The 22,587-nt window shown below is 42.7% G+C and overlaps 1 protein-coding gene across 5 annotated transcripts in view; it reads right to left on the minus strand.

Annotated features, from left to right (window-relative positions):
• The window catches only part of celsr1a (cadherin EGF LAG seven-pass G-type receptor 1a), a 96,223-nt gene extending 74,699 nt beyond the window's left edge, over positions 1–21,524 (minus strand). For all 5 annotated transcript variants that reach the window (XM_080291965.1, XM_080291967.1, XM_080291966.1 and 2 more), the window contains exon 1: positions 17,436–21,524. In XM_080291965.1, the coding sequence (XP_080148091.1) occupies positions 17,436–20,976 (3,541 nt within the window). In that variant the 5' untranslated portion in view covers positions 20,977–21,524. The remainder of the gene's footprint in view (positions 1–17,435) is intronic.
• Between the last annotated feature and the right edge of the window lie 1,063 nt (positions 21,525–22,587).

Below are 22,587 nucleotides of genomic sequence, written 5' to 3' on the forward strand. Positions count from 1 at the left end.
TTTCCCACACAACCATCTCCAGGGTTTACAGTAAAAAAGATGTTCTTCTAGTGTTATTTAAAAAAGCATTGCCTGGTCTGATGAGTCTCGATTTCTGCTGACATTCAGATGACAAGATCAGAATGTGGTGTGAGGAATATGAAAGCACGACTTCTTTCTGACTTATATGAACAGTTCAGGCTTCTGGTAATGGTGTTACAGTGTAGGGGATATTTTCTTGGCACAATTTCACCTCCTACAGATTAAGCATCAAACCTGGGTATTTATACTAACCACGTCTTTCCCTTTGAGATCACAGTGCACCCACCTTCCGATGACTGCTTTCAGCAGGATAAACACACAATGTCGAAATGATCAAATCTCAAACTGTCCTGTTAATATGGAGCAAAATACCTGAGGAATGTTTCACGCAAGTTGTCGACTCGTACCAAAATCCATCAGTTCCTTTTATCACTGCTAGCAACTTTTCCTGATGGTTGCATATTACAGCACATTAATGCCAAACTCATGATAGTGGAGTTTTTGGACACCTCAGGCGAATGAATACATTTCTTTCTACACCTTTTTTTAGACTTGGAAATAAGGTTACATTGATGCTAAAACCTATGCAGGGCTACTTTTCCCCCCCAATCAAATCACAGGGTGACAAACACAACTGACGGTTTGTGTTGTCATAGCAACAAGACCAATAAACAAGCTCAGAATAGTGAAAATGACCTGTTGTAATACTGTAATTTCATTCTAGTCATCGACTAGGTGTTAATAATTGAAATCACCCAAGAATCATGTAGAGGAAAATTGAAAAAGGCTTCCATTCATTCCCTTTTCAAATGCCTCGTCTTGTGATCCCATTATAACGTGTGTGAGTCTTCACACGTTGAGACAAACAGCTCACACCTACAACACAATGCTCCTGATGCCATGTGTAGAAAAGCAAGCAGCTTTTAAAGAAACATAAAGATCCAGGTGTTAAACGTAATCAACAACAGTGTGGCTCAGCAGAGAGTTAAAGAAAAAGTGGATGAGAACGCTGCCACGAACAGGAAGATGCAAATGAACACAACTTCTGTGAACTCTCGCTTTCCCTGGAGGGCTGGGAGTGGTTAGTTCAGACTGCAATGTGAGTTCTGTACCTGCTTGGCTTTGCCACCTTTATGTTGCACAGTTCAGTTAGAAAACAGCACAAACCTGAATTTCCTGGACCCAAGGCTGTAAATCATTACTCTGAAGTGTAAATGATTGTTTTGGTCTATCCATTAACTGTTTTCATGAGACTGGAATTTAAATGTCTAATCCACCAGAACTTCATTTGGGTGCACCAGTGACATATGACAATAAGTATTTATCTGGCCACTGAGAAAACAATTAAGTGTATTGCACAAGGCTTTGGCCATATAGCGAATCAATAGGAGTGTCGTTTACATGGGGGAATAGTAGAATTAAGTACAGAAGAAGCAGAAACACAAACAGAAGCCAAGAATAGATACAACCAAGCAACCTTATCTGAAAAGAGCTTTTGTGATTGTCCATGTCTACAAAGAAAGACTGACATTATCTCAGACACACAGAAGGTAAGGTAGAGTGGCAGTTCACGTGACCCTGCAACAAGTGGAGTTTTAATCAGATAATGCCACTGTTCACAGTCGCTGAGCTCACAGCTGCTACAATGTAAGACCTGCATTTTGTTCAGAAGGTCAAATGACAATAACCAGAGGTCAAGAATGTCTGACCTGCACTGCTTGATCGGGTAATTTTACAGCCAGACAGAAAACAGGTACTAACTGGTGGCTAAGCTTGATTGGCAAGTTGGTTTTATGATTGACTTAGCAGCATTTACTGACAAATAATTAAAAATAGACAGCAAAGCTTTGTGGAAGGAGATGATTAATCAGTGAAGATCACTTCTGTTGGATGACAGAAATACTGAGGTTAGGATATCCCAAGCTCTTATGTTGGTGAGCGCTGCCATTTTTGCCTCTGTTAGCCTTTGTTAGCCTCTATTAGCTCATGTTAGTTGGTGTTAGTCACGTTTTCTTTGAAAAGGATAACACTGTTATACTCAAACACTACGTAAATAAACTCTCACACGATGTAAAGATTTAATCAAACTGTTTGGGTAAAAGTGTGATTTTTAGGACATTCGGGCCTAACATTAGCTAGCATAATGTTAGCTTATAACCAGCTGTTGTTTAGCTAGCTCAGTAGCTGTCTGGAAATGGAAGGGTTGCACCGCCTTTCTCTACCATGTATTTTTAATGGATTAATTCTAAGTTTGTGAGACTGCATCAGTTTGTTGGAATACATAATTACACATTTATCAATGCATATTTATGGGTACAATATTCTTTTTTCCTATTAAATAACCTAAAAAAGAACTGACAGTACCTTTAGCATGCAAAAATTCAGTATAGTTTCACATTTGGCCCCAGTGATGTGCAGGATGTACCTTGCTTTTTGGTGAATGTTAACTCGGAAAGGCTCCAGCTCCACTCCAAGCCTAAGTTTAAAAAACACACTTATGAAAAAGGATGGCTGGATCTTTATAAACTCTATCTCAAAACTCCTTCAGCTTGCCTGCATTTATGTTTAAGTGAGAGGAAATGCTGTAGCTCATCTGCAGGCATTAAAGTTCTATAATGAGTCTATTAAGAGACGATAGGTACATTATAGACTTGTCAATCAATCCTGGCAGTGTTTTAGAAGACCCTGAGTAGAGTGTAGTGCTCAACATCCCAGTGTACTGGCGTTAGTACCTGGGGAAGGACACTGAGCGCTTCTCTCTCTCAATGCATTTTTTGGAGGGTTAGGAGTTGGCGAAAGGCCTAGGGCACTAGTGCAAGTAGCACTGGCCAATATCCTACTTTGCTGCAGTGCATTACAGTTTGCACTGAAGTATCAGAAGAGCGAGGATGGAGCAGTCACAGAGGGGTCAGTGAGGTTGCAGACATTACTGTTTTACAGTGCTTATCTCCTCCAATAGAAACTATCCCCCAATAGCTCCTCTAATGACTTGGGGCTGATTCTTACCATGAACGTGATGCACACACACAGCCAAAACACACAAACAGATCTTCACTGTAACCCAATCTGTAATTTGATTAGAGGCTGAAGGTAGAAAGCAGCACGGAGGTCATTTTCAAACATCACATGGGATGATGGGAGATAGAGAGAGCCATTGTTGTTTTTTGGTTCTGCTCCGTAACAGAGGTGTCAGGACTGCTGCTAAACATCGAGCTGTTTTCACACATGCAGATGAACTGAACTTTTCTCAACATTACCTGGTGGAACAGCTTTAAAAGAATCCAAATGTCAGAGTAAGTTGCAACTGACATTAAACAAACCTTACCCTAGCAGCTCCCTTACTCCCAATGAAGCCAGTGTGGAAATTAAACAGGTAACTATTCAGAAAATTCAAGGTGGGCAACCTAAGAAAGTGACCAGTAGAGCAGGGCGATATGGCCAAAAATATTTATCACGATATATATTTGAAAATTTGCGATAACGATATAACCGACGATATAATTGATGCGAGACAAAATACAACTCCACAACATTACTAGCGCAAAAAGACAACCTTCCATTTATTTTCACTTAAACAAGCTGGTTTTTATGTACATTAAAGCTTTATAAAAATGTAACAGTGCAAAAGCAAATTCCTTGCTGAAAGTTTAACCAAAAGGCATTTCCACTAGAAATGGGCTGACATATCCTGAGCAGGGACAGCTCAGTAGGTAAAGTGGTCGCCCCATGATCGGAAGGTCGGCGGTTCGAATCCACTTAACGGCTACCCTGAGGTACCCCTGAGCAAGGTACCGTCCCTACACACTGCTCCCCGGGCGCCTGCTTAGTGGGCTGCCCACTGCTTCACTGAGTGAATGGGTCAAATGCAGAGAAAAACAAGTAATTTCCCCATGGGGATCAATAAAGTATCCATTATTATTATTATTATTATTATTATAACCATGTATAATATCCACTGAAGTTAAAAAGAGGTGCTTTGCAACATTAAACTGCAGTGTGCAGTACGCATTTTTCGGACCATAAGGTGCACGGCATTATAAGGCACATTAAGCGAAACAAAGCAGTCAGATAAATCAAACTTTATTAAACTCATTCTTCTTGCTTCCTCCACTTCTGTACCATTCATTCATTAATGTTGAATTCTCTGGCAGCTGCTCTATTCCCATGTTGTTGCAGTATATTAATGACTAACCTCGTATTGTGGATGGATTATCTCAGTTGTTCTCCTGACTGAAGTTTGGTCCGTTTACAGCATCCTGCCATGCGATTGCATTTGTCTCTAACCATGAGGAACCTTCACGTTAACTTTTATAAGTGGAAAAGTGTTAGTGTTCGTCCTCCAGCTTCACTGTTTATGTTATGTTAACATAGCTGTGTCGCTAGCGATCACGTAGCACATCATTATATACCAGCTAGCCCAACTTCAGTAACCCTACAAACGTCACTGCTGTTTAGTTTCCTGTCTTCATTTATGTTGGAAGTGATAGCAGAGCTGTACGTTTGATTTTTTTCAGAAATCTCTCAGTCAGAACATGCTATATCATGCTTAGGTAACTAGCGAAACTAGCGAGCTAACTTCCGCTAGCTTCCTGCTAACTTCTAACTCCGTTAAATGTAATAACTTTTGTTTTCATGGATGCCTGGAAGTTAAACTTCATAGTTACACCTCGTAAAGCAGCAATGCTGATCGTTTTATTAAAGATGAAAGAATTTAGACAGTTTTTAACTCTAAGTGATGCTGCAGTGTTGTTTGACCTGAAGTATACGGAGTTTAGGACCCCGATTACTCCCAGATTTAAGAGCATCTTAGTCCGACAAATACGACAATAACAACGGCCGCTTGCATGTTCTGCAGAAAAATGTGCTTTGTTGTGTATCTGACGGACAAACACCAAACCAGTTCCACATCACTGAAGTTGCACCATTTTTACAAACCAATTCTGGATCATCTGTTTCACTCAACAATCGGCCATGTGCGTATGAAAACAAAGGCACTGCGCATGCGCGTTTTACTCCCATTCTATCGCAATATTTCATTTTCCTATCGTTGCCTAACATTATACCGGTATTACCGTGAACGGTATAATATGGCCCAGCCCTAGTGACCAGACTTGATTCTCCCAACACTGTCTGGAATTTGGGCGTGAAAACGACGGTTCGATGGATATCTCCCGACGATGTGTTTTCATTCATCTTTAACACTCTACATCAAAGGTCTTCTGCAACTGTGCATCTATTTTCAGTGGTAAAAATACGTCTTTTTACTGTGTGTGACAAGCTCATGGGGTTTGTCACACACTATTGATAAGAAAGTTATCACCAAATATGAGAAACTGTACAACAAATATTGACTTGCAACTCTTTTAAAGGCTAATGTGTTGTCCTGTCCCCGAAGGACAAAATTTTACTTCAATGCATGTGCAACTGAAGACATTTTGGGAGGGTGAGGCATTTTTTGGGTTGCATATAAAAGGTGGAGAGGATCTCTGTTTGAAACACTCGAGGCAAGGAGATCAGGTGCTGCAAAGTCCAAAGTGTGATCTACATCAACATGAAGGCCATGAGTGTGCTTATACACGCTTCTGTACAGTTTACAGATGAGTATGTGTAAGAGTCACACTATCCAAAACGTAACAGGAGGATGTCTTGGTTGAAAAAAGCATCCTGACAATGTATCAAAAGGCAAAGGAAATCCATTATACCTCAGAGCTCCCTCTGTCTTCATCTATGTATCTGTATCTCTAGCTCCCTGTTAAAAGACGAGGCCTGGAGGGCTGGAGAAAACATACAAAGCTTCAATCCACACGTCTTAGTCAGGTCCTTTGAAATGCTTACAGATGCCTAAGCCGCTCCGCCTGTAGGTGCCAAGTGTGACCGAGGGTGTGGTGCATGATTTGCCTACTCCACCTCCGCTACTCTGTATTAAAAAAATAAGCTACTCTAGACTGTTCCATGTGCACTCATAAATAAATATCTGCTTGATTTGACTATGTATAAGCTCATACGACTAGTTCCTGTTAGTTCTATGATTACACGTTAATGTGTCACTGTTTAAACACAAGAATTTTTTCCCCTTAACTTGACAAGACGGAGTTACTGTCAGAGTACAACACAGTGTGCCAGGAGGTTGAAAGCTGACACCAATGATGACAGCAGTGTGGCGACAGATATTGCTATGGATCAGGGTTCAAATCCCCTCATGATAATAAACACTCAGGCCGCAGAAGTGCCTTGGAGCAAGATCTAAAGCTAAAGAGTGATTTTTATGCATTCTAAATGTCCGATCATTTCAGAAACTGGCTTCATCAATATGTTGAACATTTAAAATAATGTTTCTCGTGCTTAGATTCAGGGAAACTCCTGACTTTTACTCAGAGATATTTGTTATTAATGTTAATGGACAGTACAACAGTGTTTTCAAAAATTTAAAAAATCAGAGAAACTAAAACGTATGTTTGGATGTTCAGATGAGCCAGTCATACGTTCTAGTGGGCTTTAGAAAACATCTATTACTGTAAAACTGTGCCTCAGTAAGTGGGACGATATGGGCAACTATGTGGCTTTGTAAAGTAATTGTTGTCTCCTGCTTTTCTCTGACAGAGCAGACACCCCATAATACATTCAGAAAAAAAGACACCTGAAAACACCTGTAAGAAACAAGTCAAACCTCAGATAATGTTAACATTTTGTTAAAACATGACTTAGACTCATTTCTGGGGAATGTAATTCAATACAACCATGCTAGGAGCCCTAGGCTAATTGCTAGCAAGCTAGGTACAGAAGGGCTTTGAGCTAATGCTAGCATTCTGGCTGGTGCTCTCATAATGAAACTTACATTACTTGGACTTGAGCAGACCCTCGCAGACTTTCAGAAGACACAAAATTCACCGAAACAGATAATTCGCCAAAGTAAAGCGTGAGGAAACTACCACAAAAATGAGCTCAGAGCCAGCTGAAAGCCCGCAGCCTCAGTATGAGCAATAAAAGGATCAAAGATGTAGCTATCAACACACATGCAGGGATTTCATGAAAATGTAACATTTTGAGAAAATCAAATGCTGACAGCAAGTGAGACAAAAAGAGCCAACAATTTGAGAAGCAAGCGTGCATCAACAAGTTTGCACACAGAAATTAATAACTGTCAAGATTACACCTGTCACTGGCTTCTTCCCTGGCTGAAGGGGAAATGACTAAAACTGACACCTCTGTGAACACAATCTGGCATAAAGTCCTTCTGTGGAGTCCAACAACAACACTCACACAGGATCAGTGTTAAAGCCCCAATCAAGGAGGTTTTCTATGAGAGGGTAATTACAGAGAGATATCAGCTTTCAGGAAAGCTGCTGAGAGAAACGTTATCAGCCAACTCTAATGCAAAGGGGATTTCTATTGAAACCTGGTATTTAATCCATCAAACAATATATGGAACAACCTTCTTGATAGTAATTTTCTTTTATTTAGAGTAAGGAGAGCTATGTTGGTCACTTTTTATGAAATCTTCTTGGATAGCATTTCAGCAGAAGGGCACGTTTTTGTTTAGTTTTTAATTAAGCAACGGCCCTTTAATGCCAAACAGATATTGGTCTGTTTGTGCCTATGAACTCAATCCATTTAAGCCGTTTGACATTTCATCCTAATACCCGCATTGTCAGTGCCAATGCCAAGTCTTTGTGACGATCACAGCCAAAGGTACTGCACATAGGGCACTACACAGGTATCAAAAAATGTTCCTTAGCAACGACTAAGATTACACTTCTTGGGAAAAAGAAAAGGAATGGTGAACGGCAGAACAGAGTGGATGGAGTACATTTATGAAATGTTCTTCTTACCTTCTTCCAAGCTTTTTAACCCTCTCGAGGCAGGCGTTGCCGATTTGCAACAGTTAACCCTTGTATGGTGTTCGGGTCTGTGAGATCCGTGTTCAGTTTTTTTCAAAAGAAAAATTAAACAATTAATTATTTTTTCACGTGTAAATGTGTTGTGTCTTTCCACTCACTCCACTTGATTATAACTGATTTATTTATAACATTTTATATAAAAGAAAAACGAGAAGCACATTAATTCATAAATGTGAGCCAAAACTCTAGCGGGTCCACCAGACCCATGAACACTGGCTGAGTAACAAAAATACGAACACCACACAAGGGTTAAAAACTAACAACCTGATTACCCCACATACATATTTTATGAGTTTTTTTTACTCAGAAGTACCACTGCAGGACTTGGTTGTGCATTAGCAACAAAAAGTTTAATTTGAGCCTGAGAGGGTTAAAAGTAGTTGTGGTTTTTCATGTGAAGCATGACGGCAAGTTATGGGTTGATGGCAAATTCTCTGTACTAACTGTTAGTTAGCCATTAACATTGACTTTCTTGAGTTGCCTGCAACAACATGATGAGTTTAATAAGCATAAGATGTTTTCCACATAAACTCTGGAAAGCACTGTAAGAATGTAGCCAGGACTTATTCTGAAGTTGTTCCTCACCTTTTGAAGTACTGTGTGGGGTTTAGACTAAGGTGTAGAGCAGGTAAGAGACCACATACATAATGATTTGCTTGCTGGGAATTCACATGACTATTACCTGGCGCTATTCTTATGATGTCACCAATCAGAACTTTTGTGTTCCCCCATAGTCTTGTAACGTCTAGAACATTTCAGGGCTGCTGAGGATGTGTACAAATAGCTTTAGTTACACAAGCCAGCTGACTGCTTTAGCATTACATCTGCCGGAGAAATGGAAAAGGTGTATTTGTTAAAACATCAGATGAAATTGCCTACACGTTAATGCAAAGCGTTAAATATAAGCATTGATTTTACAGCAAATTGCAACTTAGTATTTATCTGGTATTGTCTAAAGCAATAGCATGGTGGTTGTGTTTGTCAAATCACAGTAAGAAGGCCCTGGGTTCAAATCCACCGGCTGGCTGAGGCCTTTCTGTGTGGAGTTATACTCTGGGTACGTTGACTTTCTCACACGGTGCAAAGGCTAACTGATGATTAACCCAGTGACCCTGAATTGGAAAAGTGGAAGAAGACGGAAAGACCTTCAAAAGCCACTCAGAGCACACTAACATTATGATAGTAAGGGCAATTTCTGGATAACTAGGTTGGTGTTCACAGTCTTCCTTTCTTACAAGTAGTCTATAGCAGTAAGCAGTTGCACTAACTGCACTTTGTGTTGCCAAGTGAGATTCCAAAAAGTTCAGGGCTACAGTGCATGTGTGAAAATGGTCTAAATGTGATCCACCGGCAAGAGCTGCAGCTGAATTATTTCAGCTGCGGACCAGGTGGCATCTTAAGTATTTATTAAAGTAGAGGTTGGAAAATGAGTTTATCACTTTATGACCCATGAAAATGAATGCTTTACTTCCTCCTGCCTTCACTCTAAAGCTAAGAGCAACCTGGACACTAGAGGGTAAATATCAGTGATGGACCTAAAAGCCAAACCATTCGAGGTTTGCAATAACATCTTTTAAAGTTTGCCTTAAAACAGTTAGTAGCAACTAAAATTTGCATTAAAAAGTTTTAAACTGATGCTACATAATGTATGTTTCAAATATATCCTCATGCGGTCTGAAGTTTAGTAATTGGCATCCCAGAGCACAAGTTGAACAGAGTCACATTATGTTGTTACCAGCACATATTAGTACAAAATCTGGACACTCGGTATGCCACCTACATGTGACTGCTATTCTAAATTTGTCAGTGTTGCTCTGACAACAAGTCAACGTCAACTGCACTTGGAGCCAGCGTCAGCAAGGAGGAAGGGAAAATAAACAAGAGGGTTGTCGCTAAAAGCAGGGAAGCAGAACTTTATCTGGCACAAGTTCTGACTTTTCTTACTCGATGTTTAATTCGCTTGAGGGTCATTCTCAAAAAATGAGACATGACCCTCCTCCATCACAGTCGCACTTGTCATTCACTCAGGTGGATGACAAAGTAGGTGAAATTCTCAGCCCCCACCCCTCCAACCCGCCATCGCCACTTAACATTCCAGCAGCTGGTCATAGCATATCGTGACGCATGTAATGTCACACTCGTGAGCCGTTAGCAAGCAGCAGAGCCCCCCCCTCCCCTGCATCACCTCCCTGCTGTGAGACACAAAGAAGAGTATTGTGTATTCTGAGTCAGAGAGAATGAAAAAGAAAGCGAGACAGAAGAGAGAGGTGCGTCCAGTTACAAGGACCACCCCTCCACCACCCAAAACCTGTCACCGTCTCACTGTCTTGAAGCATGTAAACAAGCAGCAGGCAAACAAGAGATAGCCTTACCCAAGAGTGTGCGTGTGACCGAGAGGGAAGGGGGGGAGGGGTCGTCTTTAAACAGCACATCCTTCGACACGATTCAAAAATGCACAAAATCACACACTCAAACTTACAGAAAAGCCAAAACTCTAAGGTAGAACCACATTTTTACTTCCTAACCCATCTCTAACCCAAACCCTGGGCATGGGTGTTTGCAAACAAACACCCCCACTCCTTTGAAATCCCCACAGCAAACACACTTGCATGATGGGAAGGCACCTCACTTTCTAGCTGAATTTCCGGGCAGCTACAAGAGATTTCCTGCTGGAAACAAAAGCATGAGGATTAAGTCTGCGGGAGGAAACGTGTCTGAAGTAAAAAAGGTGGACGGATAAGACAGATTTGGATGTAGTTAGATAAGCAGATAATACTTTGGCCGGGAGGCATAGTCGATGTGAAATATCGTTTTTGATCTGGGAGAAAGTAAAATGAAATCTCCAACAAAGACAGTTTTCTGTCATATTTCACACAAATTAGAAGCGATTCCTTTAGTGAGAAAAAAAGTGGATCCTTGTCTAACTTATCAGTGTGCGGCCATATTTCTTTTCGCAGCCAAAGACGGCATCAAGCAGACAGCTTTAGATCCTTAAACGTCCCTCGACTCTCTAGCCTGTAATTGAGGATTCAGACATCAGTGGAGTTCCACAGTGACCTGTCTTGATCCCCTGGTATTTACACTTCAAACTCTAGACTACAGCCTGGAGGTGCACATGCCCACATAGCAAAACACACACACACACACACACACACACACACACACACACACACACACACACACACACACACACACACACACACACAACTACAACACATTAGCCCACAGTAAATGTACAAGATTAAGCATGAATGCGATTCCTTTCTCGCTCATTGAGCACACAAACAGAGACGAGGAGATACGAACACTGTTATTACACTTGATCTGTGTTCTTCTCTACCCCGCCTCAGGCCAAAGACTCAATTGCATTTTCAGCTCTAACAAATAAAGTGCTTTAGACACGGCTGGCCACACATAGGACAAAAGTGTATGGAGCAAGTTAAAAACAATATAACTGTGATATCTTTAACCTGCTATTTTGAGCATTTTTTCCATCTTTATTTTCCTGTTAAAGACGAAAATGTGGGAGAGAGGTCCCGAGCCGAGCCGCCCGCTCAACCAGGTGAGCTAAACTAGCACCCAGAAATTCCGCCTTCTGACTTCAATTGGAACGCATTAATTCACTTCCTATTGCTCACGTTGCTGCCAGAAAACATACATACAACGTATCGTATCGTGAGTGACATATTTCATTATTAAAAGGGGAAAGCGAGGCTCAGTGTGCACGTCTGCATGCCTTACAATTTACTTACCTACAAGACCGATAACTATTTATAGGTCCTCAAAGACTGAAAAATACATTCATGAGGACATCTACTCATCCCTACTGCCAACAGCTGCCCATGTGCACTTTCACAAGGGTTTATAATCCCAACATAAGGGTCTACACTAGGATCACCTTTAGGACTGTCAATCCATGCATGAATTCAGTGTGGACTGAGGCACTGAACCTACTAATCAACATCAACGCATTAAGCCACGTGCCCAAACCTATAACATTAGACGCACGCAAAATGGAAAGGACAAGCAGCTTGACAAGTGAGCGAGACAGAGACAGACAGGCATGGTAGAGAAAGGAGGACAGTAATCTAATAAGTTCCTGTAACGACTCAGGACAGATTTAGCCTCAACAGGCACATGGAAGGAGAGCAAAACTATGCAGGCGCATGTTCGAGCAGTGAGAACCTTTTTGAGGAAAGTACAAGAAGTGACAGAGATAAAAACATGGTGATAGAGAGGGAAGAGGCTTGGGGAAATCGGTTATCGGTTGCTGTGCATGCCAAACGCCAAACACACTGACACAACAGGAAAACTTTAAAGCCAGTGCGATTGGCCAGTTAGAAAGTTTGAATATCACATATCAGGAATAGTTGTGGAACACGTTTCAAGTTAATGCATTTCTATTTCCATTATTGACATTGACTTAAGAGACCAGACTTTTATCCAGCTGTTGTTGGTGAAATGCACAAAAACAGCTACATCACAATTCTCTCTTCCTCCTTCTTTTCCCTATAGTCCGCCCCCTGTCTGTCCCATCCATCAGCCTGAGGTCATGTGTCATGTGTAGAGGAGTTATTTCTCAGCACTGACTGTGTATGTAAATGCCCCATGTCCTGCTTTGATCTCACATGTGAAAGGTCATGTCTGCCTGTGCATCACCACAACTGCTTCCAGTAGAGGAACTCGAGGAAGAACACCAAGAACCAGGGACGGGGGCCAAAGAGAGGAAGGTTGGATTAGACTATGTTTTGGCTAAAGAGATTGAAAAGAATGAAAAGCCACAAAGAGCTGCATATTACACCCAACACTCTGCAGTGTATGATACAAATGCAACTACACTGATGTTTCCTTATAAATTGTAAAGCCGTGGTTCTCACAGGAATGTTTTTAAGTGGTCTGCCTGCTGAAATGAACCAATCAGAATACATTATTTTACTTGGCCTGAATTTAGAGCACACTCAAAGCTGAAGTTCCTGTCTTATGGCAGAAATCGAATTATGCATATTATAAAAGGGGAAAGCACAGAAAGTGGTGGGGGTCGTACAGGGACGAGAACAGAAATGTTACAAAGCTCTGCTATGCAACTCTTCCAACAGGATTAGGAGCCAAACCCAATGCAGGGAGGCTTGGCAAAAGCCCCATGGGGAAAAGATGGGGAAGCAAAAGGAGGCGGGAGGTGGAGGGAGGAGTGGGGTGAATGCATGCGTGTAGCATCATGCCGTCTCAGCTTGAGTGGAAAAAGACGATTTTGCATAAATCATTCCTAATTGTTTAAGTGATGGCGTGCTTTGCTGCATCAATGAGTTATATGGCACAACTCCTCCTATAGCCTGTTATTGCATGCTTTAACAATTATAAACCTTGCCCGAGATATAGTTTCCCTGGAAAAAGGGAAAAAAAACAGGCAATGCGTTTTGTATATATGATGAATGGGAGCTACAGAGATGAATAAGCTAGCAGCTAACATTATTGATCTGCCCAGTCCTAAAAAGGAACATGCACCAGCTTTATTGCTATTGACATTTGCCTTTCCTATGTGCACTGTGTTCACAGTGGTTAATGAAACAGACTTACTTCAATCACATGTAAGATTTCTACTGAGGTCAAACATTAATTAAGATATGTATAAAGTCCCGTTGCACCAACACTTAAAGGAACATGTGTAAACTCTCACCAGTACAGATCAGCAGACTGCTTTCAAGTGATTTCTGTTTTTTTTAGCGCTCCCAATTGAAGTGCATAAATTGCAACCACTGCAGGACAAACAAATCTGGCTGCCGTTCATCTGTAGTGAGTGTAGCCTGACAGCCCACTGTGAGGCTGCATATGACAGGTATCCATGTTTATTTACACCTGGCCACCCCATCACAAGGGCTGGCCAGGTGAGTTGAGGATATCCTGAACTTTTCTGTGATAAAGTGTTGCTGTATTTTCTGCTGTTAGCCTCTGTTAGTGAAACATCCTTTGAAGTGGATCTAACATCGCTAAACTCCAACAAGTAGTGAATAAACTTGCATACAGTGTGAGAATGTAAACAACTCTTTATCAGAGGAAAAGGTAACATTAGCTGGCATGATGTTAGCTAACAACCAGCTGTTGCTGTTTAGCCAGCTCGTTGTCAGCTGTCCGGAGGATCACATGTCTAATCTGCTGACAATAAGTAATTGTGACAGTATCAAGAATAAATAAGTATATTTATTCAAGTTTTTTGTGTCTTACAGCTCTGTCTTAAGTTCAGGAGATAAGGCCTGAGGTGAGGATGAGGTGAAAATGAAAGAGCAACGGTGGATAAGGCAAGATGACAAGGAGGTGGAGAAAGGCATAATGACACGAAGAAAACATACATGTACAAGTGTTAAATGTCATATATAGTTTGAAAGAGGTAACTTCAAGCTGCGTCTCGAGACACGTACATAAAATGTGATTAGGTTAAATAGCGATGTCTATCTCGCCACTGCATTCAAGATGGCAGGGCAACGTGGCGGAAGATGTAATTATACACTAATCTATGTATATTTGTCAAGAAAATGTTTTTTGTCTATTAAAGAACCTAAAAAATTGACTTACTGTACAGTTAAGAACATCAATTATTATTCAGACTGCAAACTTCATGACAAAAGACAATCTTGGCCTTTAGTTTTTCAATTCTGGCCACCAACCAGCATGGTTTGCTTGGTTTTACAGCCGTGAGTGGAACAAAAGAAAGCTGGCTGACCAGTTTCATTTACAGTAAAACTCAAATAGTTTCTGCTGTACCCACTCACAAACCTGTCACTGTCAGGACTTTGGTGCACCAAATGTTTACATATAATCTTACATATAGCAGAAAAAAAACAAAGAGTAGGTACATTACACTCAAATAAAGTACAGCTATGTCTTTGTGCTCATCATAAAATGACAGATACTCATCTTTCAGAAAACAGAGAAACCCCAAAGGTTTAAAGTGAAATTTGACAAGCTAAGATAAGAGCTCTTACAACTGGAACACACAGCCCACAGCTGTGGAGCAGAGCTACCACACACACACACACACACGCACACACACACACACACACTGAGGGAGATTGAGGACAGATGGAACAGTGTTGTGGCTAGCAAAGTGTGTTAAGTGAGTGTATCTCGGTAGAGTTATCAGAGCATTCTTGTGTTTCAGCAGAGAGCTCGGGAAACATTCTCAGGCCTCCTGTTTGCCAGAAGAAAAGCACCTGTGCATGACTTACACAGGTTTTAGGAGGAACTTTGATTAGTAGCATAAGAAGAGTGACAGCTTTCAACCTTTCCCTCTCTAAATGAGACAGTGCTCACTTCAATACATCAATAAGTGGTCTTATGTTCTGCTGATGGGGCTTGTTTAAATGAAAATAATACGGTGTCATCACTCTCATTGTCAGATGTATAACTAGTCACAACCTTTTCAAATGATATGTGGAAAAGGTACGCACACCCACAGAAAGACCCAGTATGAACTGGGCCTGATGAAAGGGATACAAAGAGGTCTGCCAACAATTAGACTGGATCCATACGTATACACTGTATAGCAATATGATTTGGTTCTGGTCCTGAACTGGAATTTGGACCTAATTTAGATTTGCGACAAAGAAGAGGTCAAAAAATAACTACACAAAGAGGGGGAAAAAGCCAGAGGGAACCTAATTTAAGACGGACTGAAACACAGCTGGTGTACTGACTCACAGTACTTGTTAACTTGCTGATAGCCTAAAATTCCCCAAAGGCTTTCCTCTCCAGAAAGCCCAAAGGTCAAAAGGCCAAGCCATCAGCAGTAATGGTTGCTTAACACTTGACATCACGAAAAGAAGGGAAAAAAAACAGGGGGTTGGAGCTCTTCAGTGTAAGTGTGCACATCTGTTTAATTGTGCATGAACGTGTGCGTACTTATATTTATGTGTTTGGGCGCACAAGGCCACAACTAATTAAGAAGACTGCCTGCCCCCCCCCCCCCGCTTAAGGGACCATCAAGAGGTCACTGTAGTCAAGGATACAGCAAGACCCGTCAGCTGTCAATGACAAGCATGAAAGCAGAGACAGCGAATGAGGGCTATACAGCCTGTAACCTGCTGAGCCGCTGGGGTCTCAGATGCTCCGCAGGTTGACTACAACAGCAATAAAGCACTTAGAAAAGGACAGTCAGCCTTTTGTCTGAGACAAAGACAAAGGCACAAGTCCTCCAGCAATGAAAGGTCTTCTTGTGAAAGCCTTGCACTGCCCTGTGAACCATGACATGGAGGTCTAGCTCGATTCCAGCTGCATTATCACACCAATGTTTCTGTCAGAATACAGAGAGGAGATTGCAAGACCAATATGGCTAACTGACAAAAAGACACACATTTTCTCACATGTAATTTCATCTTAAATACTTTTACCAGTCACAATGATCTACAGTGCAAAAAGCTAGACTGATGGACTGGGAATTCAGATTCCCCTGTTGTACCCTGGATCATAGCAGCTCATCTGCATTCTACCAACAAGTGCATATGTTAGGAGACATGACAGAGTAACAAAAAAAAGCTGGGAGAGCTCAACAGATCAAGCTGTGTTATGCTGTTTGCCCATTTTGGGGGGTTTAAAGTGCTCTGGTTGATCAAGCAGAGAAAGCATGAGAGTGAGAAAAGAATAAGAAAGGCAAAGAGAGAGAGACAGCAGAGAGGTTTTGCAGCTACTGACAGGTAACAGGAGAGCTAGAGAAATACATTTATTCTTCTTGATTAATAGCTAAGTGTGAACCTCTGTATCTGCTCATCTGTGCTGTAGAAGGTATCCTCTGACTTTGGGTGTGAATGTCCAAATGTTTGCATTTGTCTAATCTTTAACTTTAAAGAATAAAGTGTGCTTCTGTCTTGGAGAAAAAGAAGCTCAGTGCAAATTCTTTCTACATGACTTAGCAGGGTTTGGATCTAAGCCTTCAGATCCAACCCCCCACCACAGAAACGTATCCAAACTTCTCTTTCATTCAAAAATCGATGTGTGAAAAACATGCGCAAAGCACGAAAAACTACAAAAAGAAAAACTTCATCCACCCCCCACTCCCTCCTGCAGTGAACCTGCACATTCATCCCATGAACTTTAAAGAGTGCTAGCATGGACAAACTCCAAACAGTGAGAAAAGGAAATCAGCAGCCTTCATATATCTGCACTACATGCATGAGTGCGCGCCGGCTTTTTCACCAAAACCCACATAACTGCAACAACAAAGCCACTGAGCTATGAGGGTGCCCTGTGAACGGCACCTTTTTATTACCTCTACCCACCACTTGCAGACAATACATTTATCAGCAATTACGTAAAGCAGCACAACCGGATGCTGCACAGAGCCTGCAGCAAACACTTCACTGATCATACAGTCAACAGTGCAGCTGTCTCTATTCATGAGAAAATTCTACACTGACTCCAAAGTGTGGTGATGAATCACATATTGGGGGAAATTTCCATCTTTAACACATTTTATGAAACTGACAGGAAAAGTGGGATTTTCTCAGAAAAACATGGTTGACTGCTTACCTGAAACAGAAATAGTCATGGGTGCTTCCAGAGCCCTGTCATTGTCCAAATCCCTGCTCAACCTCAGATCCCCAGTTTCTTCATTCAACAGCAGCAGACTTAGCTCATTTCCAGACTCAAACTTGTAGCGCAGTTTATCCGACACATCCGGGTCATGAGCCGGAACCTTTCCTATTATTCCAGATGGAAAACTGTTGGACTTGTTGGTGACATAGTTATTAAAGAGAATCTCAAAGTTGTGCAGCACTGGTTCGTTGTCATTCATGTCTACTAGGCGGATGTGCACAGTAGCACGGCTCACTAGCGGTGCTGATGTGGCCTGAACGACTATGACATACTCAGTTTTGGTCTCATAATCCAAGTCTGTGAGTGCAGTGAGGTCTCCATTGAAAATATCCAGCTGGAACACTTCTGGAATATTTCCTTCTACGATCTGATACATGATCTGAGCATTAGTGCCATCATCGGGGTCTGTGGCAGTGATCTGGGCCACGACTGATCCCACTGGGCTGTTCTCTTGCACGTCAATAAAAAGCTCATCCTTCTCAAACACTGGAGCATTGTCATTTATGTCTTGGACTACAATATGAATAGAAACAGCAGCTTTCAGAGGCGGAACACCTTTATCCACGGCAAAAGCCTTCAGGTTATAAACATGAACGTTTTCCCGGTCCAGCTTGCGAGCGGTTCTGACGATGCCAGAGTGAGGCTCTACGTGAAAATCCCCGTCACCGTCATCCCCACCTTGAAATGTATAGGTCACCCTGCCGTTTGATCCACTATCTCTGTCTGAAGCAGAGATCTGGAGCACACTAGTGTAGACAGGTGCATCCTCAAGAACACTCCCCTGGTAGATGTCTCTGAGAAAATGAGGAGCATTATCATTGGCATCACTGATGATGATCTCTACATAAGTGATGTCAGATTTCTGGGGGATGCCATTGTCTTTGGCAGTGATGGCTAAAGTGTAGGAGGCCTGATCCTCATAGTCAAGCTCCATTTTGGTTACGATGGCACCTGTATCTGGGTCAATTTCGAACTGAGGAACATTGTCTTCCATTACGTATGTGATACGAGCATTTTCCCCCGTGTCTTCATCTGTCGCACTGATCACTATCACAGTGCTGCCCACTGGTTTGTCTTCACTGATAGACACGTGGTAGCTGGCGCTTTGGAAGACAGGCCGGTGTGTGTTGGCATCGGTGACATTGATGAACACCTGGGCGGTATCGTAAAGTGTTCCATCACTGGCGGTGACTGTCAGGACATACTGGCGTTCCAGCTTGTAGTCCAGGGGAAGGGCTAAGGTGATGAGGCCACCGCCACTCTGGCTAGTGATGGCAAAGCGGTTCCTGGTGTTGCCGCTGGAGATCTGATACGTCACCATGCTGTTAACATCCCTGTCCACAGCGGTCACTGTCAGCACACTGCTGCCGACCACAGCATCTTCGTTGATCTTCAGTGAGTAGGTCTTCTCTGAGAATGTGGGTGTGTTGTCGTTCACATCCAGCACTGTGACGCTGACACTGGCAGAGGAGGACCTCACAGGTGTCCCGTGATCTCTCGCCTCCACGCCAAAGGTGTAAAATTCAATTTCCTCCCTGTCGAGCGGCTCACTAACTGTAATCCAGCCTGTGCTGTTGTTGATGGTGAACGGAAAACCTGGCGTGGTGTCGGTAATGCGGTATTCCAGGAGAGAATTTTTCCCTGAATCGGCATCAATGGCTTGAATGTGGATGACAGAGTAACCAACGGCCACATTTTCCAGCACTGTAGCCTGGAAAGGTGTGCTGACAAACATGGGTGTGTTGTCATTGACGTCCACCACTTGCACCACCACCATCCCTGTGCTGTTTATCAGCGGAGGCCTGCCTCCATCCTGAGCCTTAATCCTTAAATTATACTCCCGAATCATTTCATAGTCAAGAGGATTGATGACATCAATGACACCAGTGGGGGAGTGAATGTAGAACTGCCCTTTAACGTTGCCACTTATGATGCTGTAGTGAACTTTGGCATTGTTTCCCTCATCTCTGTCCGTCGCCTCCACCTGGATCACTTTGGTGTTGACTGGCACGTTCTCTGGGACCTGCACCACGTACCTCTTTTCAGTGAACTGTGGGTAGTTGTCATTTTCGTCTTCCACAGTGATGTAAACTGTGGCGGTGGCACTGCGGGGACTTGGCTCCTTCCCCTGATCGTTGGCTTCGACGATCAGTTGGTACTGGGACCGGGTCTCCCTGTCAGGCCGCTCTCTGATCCTCACCAGGCCGCTCCGGGGGTCAATTTCAAACACAGAGTTGACTTCGTCTGCGTTCACAATTTTATAGATCATGTCAGCGTTGGAGGGAGCATCACCGTCAGTGGCCCGGACTGTCTTAACTTCAAAGCCCACTTCTACGTTTTCTCGGATGCTGACTCGATATTCATTTTGCTCAAACACAGGGGTGTGGTCGTTGGTGTCACTTACAGTGACAGTGAGGTAAGAAGTGGCAGATCTTTTGGGGGTGCCATTGTCCGTCACAGTAATTTTGAACACATGGGTGTCTTTGACTTCTCTGTCCAGAGCCTGGATAGTTGTTATGCTTCCAGTCTGTGAGTCTATGTAGAAAAAGTCATCAGACCTTTTATCAAACAAGGCTTCCATGCTGTACTCCAGCCTCCCCGCTTCTCCATCATCTGGGTCATTTGCTTTTAGGGTGATAACTCGCGTCCCAGCGGGCTCATTCTCACGCACAGACACCTGATAGTTGGGAAGTTGAAACTGGGGAGATGAATTAACCTGCCGCTTTCCCCTTCTGATCAGCACAACAGACTGTCTGTGGATGGTTTCTGACGGGCTTTGGTGTTGTTTGCGCGCTTTAACGAGCGTCAAATGAAGCTGCACAGAGAGCCCGCTGCCCGGAGAGCTGTGCAGCGCGCAGTGAAGCTTCTCCTCCGACTGTCCACTGTGTTTAAGACACAAGTCACTAGCCAGGAATAAATCTCCGTGCCTGATCACCCCGACAACGTTTCTTCCTACACACTCAGTATCCAAAAAGGCAGTGTTTTGCGTGAAAGAGGGTAAAAGTTTTGTTACATTCAAAAGTAGAATACCTGCAGGTAAGCAGGAAGTTGCCTCCAGTTTTGAAAGGTGTTTTATTTGAATGTCTGGCTCACCTGACGCTTTCTTTCTCTTGTATTTAATAAAACAGTCCTGGCCGTGAACAAACACATTAAAATGCGTCAGGATAACGTCTCCGGACGCGGAGGAGACAGTTCTGAAATAAACAGGCGCAGGATTCCTGGGTGTGCGCGCACACTGAACTTTGTGGGACAGGCGGATAACACCGTCGAGCCTCCCAACTTGGAAACAACTCTGAATGAAGTTGGGAGATAAAGTCCTGTCAAGTTTATAAGTCCACCCAGGGCCGAGCGACAGGTTGGCCAAAAGGCTCCCGGGCTGTGAACTCTCCGAAAGGTGCATCTCCAAACATCCCGCGAGCGGCGGCACGGTGAACAGAACCCAAACCCAAACCCAGCAACACATCGGCGGCTCCATGCTTGTAAACCTGCCGAATCCCGTTCAACTTCACCGAAACTCCTCCGCAAAAAAAGTAAAGAAAAGCATTAAGTCTCCCTCTCCCAGCACCGCGTCTTACTTTTCTCCCGCATGGTGAAGTAATTCTCAACGTGGAAAAAGACGCTGGGTATCCATAGTATCAGTGTGTCCAGGCGCGTCACGGCTGCGTAAACACACACTGAGTTTAAAATGAGTACAAAATGGCTCCGCGGCTCTCCTCCTCCTCCACCTCCTCCTCCTCTCTCCTCCTCAGAGACTTATTACCATAAACCTGCTGTGTTCCCCCTCTGGGACGCTTTCGGGTGGGGTGGTGGCGAGGAGGCTTTCTTTTTTTTTTTCTCATGGAGATTTAGGAAGTGCCGCTGTCCGGGTGACCAATACGCACAGGCGCATTGTTATTACAATAGGACGAGATGTGGGTAAAATTCCTGCTGCGCGTTTAAGTGTCGCTCCCTCTTCAACTTCTGTGTGCTGAAGCGTTCTGAGCTGTGATGGTACAATTAAAACAGACCTGAGGCTCAGTGAAGGAAGACTGAAAATGTCATCATCACAGCTTTAACCAGCTCCTACTCATCTATGGAGGGGAGAAAGTTGAACAGTTATTTATATGTCACATCAATGTAGTAAATATTAGACACAGGGAACTGTGGACTGCACCACAAAACTACAGGAATGTCGCAGAGGATCTCACTTCCTTCACCCGTGCAGTTTACTTGTGTGCGTCATGGTCAGAGATGAGTGTTTTTTCTTCATTTGTAATACATCAACAACAATATAATAATAATAATAATAATAATAATAATAATAATAATAATAGGTAAAATCAGACAGCGTTTCAGGCATCTAAGTTTGTATGATTTTAGAACTTTATGTTCATTCAAACACATTTCCTCACGTTTCATTTTGTTTTGCCTCAACAAAACGATTTTTTTTGTTAATTTAAAGTTTAAGCTGACAAAAAAATGACTTTTCTATTCTGGAAAAAACTCCCACAACAACGATTATATGCTGCACTTTAACGTGTATCACGAGGCAATGCCGTTACTCTCGGGATTCGTTATGTTTGTGCTAAACAGCGTTAACTCCAGAATAACAGTTGACGTTAGTCTTGTACAACAGCGCCCCTACGAGGACCAGCAGCTTTACAACAGTTGGCCCACAGCTGCCGTATCCACTGATGAACTTCCTTATGCACACCTTGCTGGTGCCGGGTTGGACCCGTTTTTACCTGCACAACTTCCTTAACTTTCCGTTGCACAGATTCAGCAAAGTCCTGGAAACATTCCTGAGATATTTGAGTCTGTGTCAACTTGACAGCATTACAACTTCGATCCCTCGCTGCTCCAGTCTGCATGCCAATCAGTTGCTTTCCAATGAAGTGTGAATGTTAGACAGCATGTCGCAAAGAGTGCTTGTGTGTAAAATTCTCCAGTAGAGTAGAAGTGCTCTAAAAACCAGCACATGTACTCTATGGCACCAACAACCGTGTCATTTTAAGAGTCACTTAAATCACCTTTTTGTTCAAATGCTCAGTTTGAACATCGGCAGGTCATCTCGACCATGTCTACATGTCTGATTGGCTGATTAGAC

This window comes from Astatotilapia calliptera, chromosome 17, assembly GCF_964374335.1.
Source record: "Astatotilapia calliptera chromosome 17, fAstCal68.1, whole genome shotgun sequence".
In the NCBI taxonomy this organism is placed as follows: Eukaryota; Metazoa; Chordata; class Actinopteri; order Cichliformes; family Cichlidae; genus Astatotilapia; species Astatotilapia calliptera.